Source organism: Pristiophorus japonicus, chromosome 27, assembly GCF_044704955.1.
Source record: "Pristiophorus japonicus isolate sPriJap1 chromosome 27, sPriJap1.hap1, whole genome shotgun sequence".
Lineage (NCBI taxonomy): Eukaryota > Metazoa > Chordata > Chondrichthyes > Pristiophoridae > Pristiophorus > Pristiophorus japonicus.
This window is the reverse complement of record NC_092003.1, coordinates 15,971,456-15,977,455: the sequence shown is the minus strand read 5'-3', so window position 1 is coordinate 15,977,455 and position 6,000 is coordinate 15,971,456. Positions and strand designations below refer to the sequence as shown.

At 55.9% G+C, this 6,000-nt stretch overlaps 1 protein-coding gene across 1 annotated transcript in view; it reads right to left on the bottom strand.

The window, feature by feature from the left end:
* Nucleotides 1-309: 309 nt before the first annotated feature.
* LOC139239366 (WD repeat-containing protein 26-like) overlaps nucleotides 310-6,000 on the bottom strand; it is a 52,442-nt gene continuing 46,751 nt past the window's right edge. The window contains exons 3-4 of the mRNA XM_070868043.1: nucleotides 4,542-4,598; nucleotides 310-450 (exon numbers count right to left, since the gene is read on the bottom strand). Of these exons, the coding sequence (XP_070724144.1) occupies nucleotides 310-450; nucleotides 4,542-4,598 (198 nt within the window). The remainder of the gene's footprint in view (nucleotides 451-4,541; nucleotides 4,599-6,000) is intronic.

The following is a 6,000-nucleotide window of genomic DNA, read 5'->3' as shown; positions in this document are numbered from 1 at the left end:
TCAGCTGCCTGGGCCCCAAGCTCTGGAACTCCCTCCCTAAACCTCTCCACCTCTTTTTCCTCCTTCAAGATGCTCCTTAAAACCTACCTCTGTCACCAAGCTTTTGCTCACCTGCGCTAATTTCTACTTTAGCGGCTTGGTGTCAAATTGTTTCATCTTACAATACTCCTGTAAAGCGCCTTGCTACGTTAAAGGCGCTATATAAAGGCACGTTGCTGTTGTGGATTGGTTGTAAACGCAGTGGGCCTCCCTCTCTGAATTTACAGAGGCGCTCCCCCCCCCCCCCCCCCGACCCTTTCCCGCTTTCACTCACCCGCTCAGGGCGTGGATTCGGTCGGTGTTGTACTTGAGCGGTGTCAGCTCGAACCGCAGCACCTGCAGGGCCTCCAGCACTTTGCCGTCGTCCAAGAACTCCAGGTACTTCTGCTCCAGCAGCAGGAACTTCATACGCTGCACGGAAAGCACCGGCGTTAAAGGGGCCCCGCTACTGCACAAGCCACGGGCTGCCGACTCCGGGAAAAAGGCGCGCCGAGCGCACGCGAACTCCCACCGCAGCCTGCGACGAACTAGTCGATCGCAGCCAGGGTGGAGGCTGGGCACCAATGTCCCATTTTTTCTCTTGGGCGCGCGGCCCCTTTAAGGGCGAGTACCAAAGGGCTGTGCGGTGTAAGGACGCGGCTATCAAAATGGCCGCCTCGTTTCCGATTGGCTCGCCATTATCACACGACCCGATTGCTGACTGGTCCCCTTGGAGGATGAGCTGCACTCTGACGTTTCTCTGGAACGTGTAACTGGAGCCGCCCGGCCCAAGTTCTGACTGACTTGGCAAAGTGTAATTTGATCCATTCTGACTTCAGAAGCCACCGAGGATAGATCTCCCCAAAAGCCACCGAGTTCCAGCCGAAGTCCCTTACCCCAGCGTAAGTGCATCCCTCCCCCAGTGCAAGTCCATCCCTCCCCCAGCCAAAGTCCCTTACCCCAGCGCAAGTGCATCCCTCCCCCAGCCAAAGTCCCTTACCCCAGCGCAAGTGCATCCCTCCCCCAGCCAAAGTCCCTTACCCCAGCGCAAGTGCATCCCTCCTCAACCGAAGGACAGAAAAAGTATAGTACCAATAGTCACTCTGGCAGTTTAAAGGGAACATGGGGGGGGGGGGGGGTGGCAGGGGCCACAAGCTCTGGTGAGACCCCTTCCAGAGTACTGCGTTCAGCTCTGGGTACAGCACCAGGTATTAAGGGTTGCGGAAGGGGTAAATGGGACTCGGTGACGCAGATCAGCCACGGTGTGATTTGAATGGCGGGAACAATTGGCCTTTATTGCAAGGGGGATAGAGTATAAAAGCAGGGAAGTCCTGCTACAACTGTACAGGGTATTGGTGAGGCCACACCTGGAGTACTGCGTACAGTTCTGGTCTCCGTATTTAAGGAGGGATATACTTGCATTGGAGGAAGTTCGGAGAAGGTTCACTCGGTTGATTCCTGAGATGAGGGATTGTCTTATGAGGAAAGGTTGAGCAGGTTGGGCCTGTACTCATTGGAGTTCAGAAGGATGAGAGGTGATCTTGTAGATTCTGATGGGGCTGGACAGGGTAGTTGCAGAGAGGATGTTTCCCCTCGTGGGGGAATCTAGAACGAGGGGACACAGTCTCAGAATAAGGGGTTGCCCATTTAAAACTGAGATGAGGAGGAATTTCTTCTCTCAGAGGGTTGTAGATCTGTGGAATTCTCTGCCCCAGAGAGCTGTGGAGGCTGGGTCATTGAATATATTTAAGGCGGAGATAGACAGATTTTTGAGCAATAAGGGAGTCAAGGGTTATGGGGAGCGGGCGGGGAAGTGGAGCTGAGTCCATGATCAGATCAGCCATGATCGCATTGAATGGCGGAGCAGGCTCGAGGGGCCGAATGGCCGACTCCTGTTCCTTATGTTGTACCTAGTGGGACGCAGGACGAGGACAGGATCAGACGGGGTAGTGGTGCCCCCCTTGGTCGAATGGCCCGTTGACACCGCCCCCCTCATTGGGCCGCAGGTGAAGAATGGCGAGTGGGAGCAAGGGAGCAGAGGGCGAGAGCAGGCATCCATGCACCCTCGGTGTCGGTGTTTCTTTTTCTTTAAAGGGAGCGAGAGACAGGGTGGCACAGCCGAGATGGAGGCCAATGGCTGCCCAGAGGCACAGGAAGTGGCAAAGGTACCCTCCGACTGTCACACAGGAGGCCTGCTCTCACTGAACTGTCCAGTTCGCATTTTCCCCGTCGCTACTCACCATCACCTTGCAGCCCCCTCCTGTGTGGGCACCAAACTCCGAGGCTCCCCTTCCCCCCTGCACCTCACGCACCCAGATCTTCCCAAACAAGAACGTCTGCGCCCACAAGAACTGTACTGCCACCATTAAGCCCATCAGGGCCTTGGGGGAGTGGGATGCAGGTGCAGGGGAGGTTGACTAGACTTGGTACCTGGGCGAACATCATGGGCCGCCCCGACCGGTGTGAGATCACCACCGCAGGTCTGGGCTATAAATACAGCTGGAGCGCTGGGCCCTGGAACACCGTGGGCGAAGGTGCGGCGAATGAGGGTACTGGGCCCAGGAGAGGCGAGGGCCCAGGGGCAGCACGGGCCCAGCCCACACTGTGCGATATGTGAGCGCACTAGGTCCGTGCAGCAGAGCTGGTCTCCAGTCGTCCTGGTTAACCCTTGCCCCTGGACCAAGGCCTGGCTCTGTCAAGCCCGTGTGGTGGCTGGTGTGAAACGGTCACCCCACGTTAAAAAACCCACCCACAGGCATCTTCCACCCCCTCAACTGGAGTTCAGGACCTGGAACATCGGGTCCTTCATTGAAACATCTGTGAACTCTTGTGGTAGCAAGTCATCCTCGTTCGAGGGACCGCCTGTGATGTTGACCAGGGCGAAGAGAGACCGGAGAAGCTGGGGTTTGTTCTCCTTAGAGTGGAGATTTGATCGAGGGGCTCAAAATCCTGAAGGCTTTTAATCAAGTCAATAGGGAAAAACTGTTCACGTCGGCAGGAGGGTCGGTAAACAGAGGACACAGATTTAAAATAATTGATAAAAGAACATGGGAGGGGGTTGGGGGGAGAGATTTATTTTTATTAGCGAGTTGTTGTGATCGGGAACGCACTGCCTGAAAGGGCGGTGGGAGCAGATTCAATAGTGACTTTGAAACGGGGCATTGGATAAATACTGGAAGGGGAAATGTGCCGGGCTGTGGGGAAAGAGCAGGGGGGAGTGGGACTGATTGGATCGCTCTGTCACAGAGCCGGCACAGGCTCGATGGGCCAAGTGGCCTCCTTCTGTGCTGTAAGGTTCGATGCAATGTTACCAAATGTAACTGCACTGTTTGAGTTGTTCGTACAACTCTGGGCACTCTCGGCAATGTGGAAGCTACTTTAAAAGGGGCAAAGCTTAGCATCTCCTCCATCTCATCATCCATTCCCACTCAGGGGAGATTGTGCTTGAACTGTATAAAACACTGGTTAGGCCACAGCTGGAGTACTGCGTGCAGTTCTGGTCACCACATTACAGGAAAGATGTGATTGCACTGGAGAGGGTGCAGAGGAGATTTACGAGGATGTTGCCGGGACTGGAGAATTTTAGCCATGAGGAAAGATTGGATAGGCTGGGGTTGTTTTCTTTGGAACAGAGGAGGCTGAGGGGAGACCTGATTGAGGTGTATAAAATGATGAGGGGCCTGGATAGAGTGGATAGGACGGACCTGTTTCCCTTGGCAGAGGGGTCAATAACCAGGGGGCATAGATTTGAAGTAATTGGGGGGAGGGTTTAGAGGGGATTTGAGGGGAAATGTCTTCACCCAGAGGGTGGTGGGGGTCTGGGGCGGAACTCACTGCCTGAAAGGGTGGTAGAGGCAGAAACCCTCACCACAGTTAAAAAGTACTTGGATGTGCACTTGTAACCGACAGGGCTACGGACCGAGAGCGGGAAAGTGGGATTAGGCTGGGTAGCTCTTGGTCGGCCGGCGCGGACACGATGGGCCGAAATGGCCTCCTTCCGTGCTGTAAATTTCTATGGTTCTTGTGCCGTGCTGGCTCTGCCGGCCACGGTGATAAACGGCGGCGACGGGGGAAGTCCCAGCGAGAGACCGTGAGCCGGCAGCACAAGCGCCCGCTGAAGGGGGAGGTCTGGGGGCGGTGGGCGCCAGCCCTGGGCCTTCCCGCTGGGGCGGGAGGATCGTCGCGGGCGAGGGCGTATGGAAGGACGAAGACGTGCGGCGCGCCCAGAGCACAGCGGCTCCGCTGAAGCGGGGCGAGCGTGAAGCCTGCGCGCGCTGGCTGGCGTTCGCGTCACGCCAATGCCCGAGGGGGGGGGGGGGGGGGGGGGCGAAAGGACCCTTCCCCCTCCCCCCCCCCCAACCCTCAAGTCGCCCGCGACAGGTGTGGGCAAATGCACGCTGGCGTCTCCTTCTCACGGCAGGGGAGGGTTTAAAAATAAAATCTAACCGGATCGGCACGGGACGGGGCTGCGCGTTAAACGGGCTGCGGTCCCTGTCACCCACTGTCCCCGGCCCTCTCCTTACCACAATGGCCTGAGGCAGGTGCACCAAGGACTTGAGTTCACTGAGGTCAGCCTCCGCCTGAAGAAAGAGAGAGAGAAGACTCCAGTCAGCACAGGCCGCCCCGTCCGTTCATCCACCCCGCACAGCCCTTCGAAGGCGAGTAATAACCTCCCGAATATCACATGTGGAACCCCCGCTCTCCGATACTAGCTCTTCAGGCAAAGGTTAATTGTTTGTCTTAGCGTCAAGCACAGCGAACAAAGCAACAAAAGGGGCAGGAGGAGGCCATTTCAAACCATTGCGTCTGCTGGGCCATTCGATTAGCAACATCTTCGATCTGCGCCTCAGCTGCCCTTTCCATGCTTTTGCTGCTCATCCGACAAAAATCTGGTCGCCGCAGTCTGCTGGAATTCCGTCTGCCGGGCCCTCGCGGAACAATGCTCTCCTGAACCCATCTGGGCTCATCGTCTGCAAACAGTACAGGGAGACGGCAGTAAAGGGGGGGGATGTCAGCGCAGAGGAGGGAATCATCTCCCTCTGCGACCTCCCGGCATCCACACCAGACAACCCTCGGGCAGGTACAGCACGGGGTTAGATACAGAGTAAAGCTCCCTCTGCACTGTCCCATCAAACACTCCCAGAGCAGGTACAGCACGGGTTAGATACAGAGTAAAGCTCCCTCTGCACTGTCCCATCAAACACTCCCAGAGCAGGTACAGCACGGGTTAGATACAGAGTAAAGCTCCTTCTGCACTGTCCCATCAAACACTCCCAGAGCAGGTACAGCATGGGGTTAGATACAAAGTAAAGCTCCCTCTGCACTGCCCCATCAAACACTCCCAGAGCAGGTACAGCACGGAGTTAGATACAGAGTAAAGCTCCCTCTACACTGTCCCATCAAACACTCGCAGGGCAGGTACAGCACGTGGTTAGATACAGAGTAAAGCTCCCTCTGCACTGTCCCATCAAACACTCCCAAGGCAGGTACAGCACGGGGTTAGATACAAAGTAAAGCTCCCTCTACACTGCCCCATCAAACACTCCCAGGGCAGGTACAGCACAGGGTTAGATACAGAGTAAAGCTCTCTCTACACTGTCCCATCAAACACTCCCAGGGCAGGTACAGCACGGGGTTAGATACAGAGTAAAGCTCTCTCTACATTGTCCCATCACACACTCCCAGGACAGGTACAGCACGGGGTTAGATACAGAGTAAAGCTCCCTCTGCACTGTCCCATCAAACACTCCCAGGGCAGGTACAGCACGGGGTTAGATACAAAGTAAAGCTCCCTCTACACTGTCCCATCAAACACTCCCAGGGCAGATACAGGCGGTTAGAACATAAGAACATAAGAATTAGGAACAGAATTAGGCCATCTAGCCCCTCGAGCCTGCTCCGCCATTCAACAAGATCATGGCTGATCTGGCCGTGGACTCAGCTCCACTTACCCGCCCTCTCCCCATAATCCTTAATTCCCTT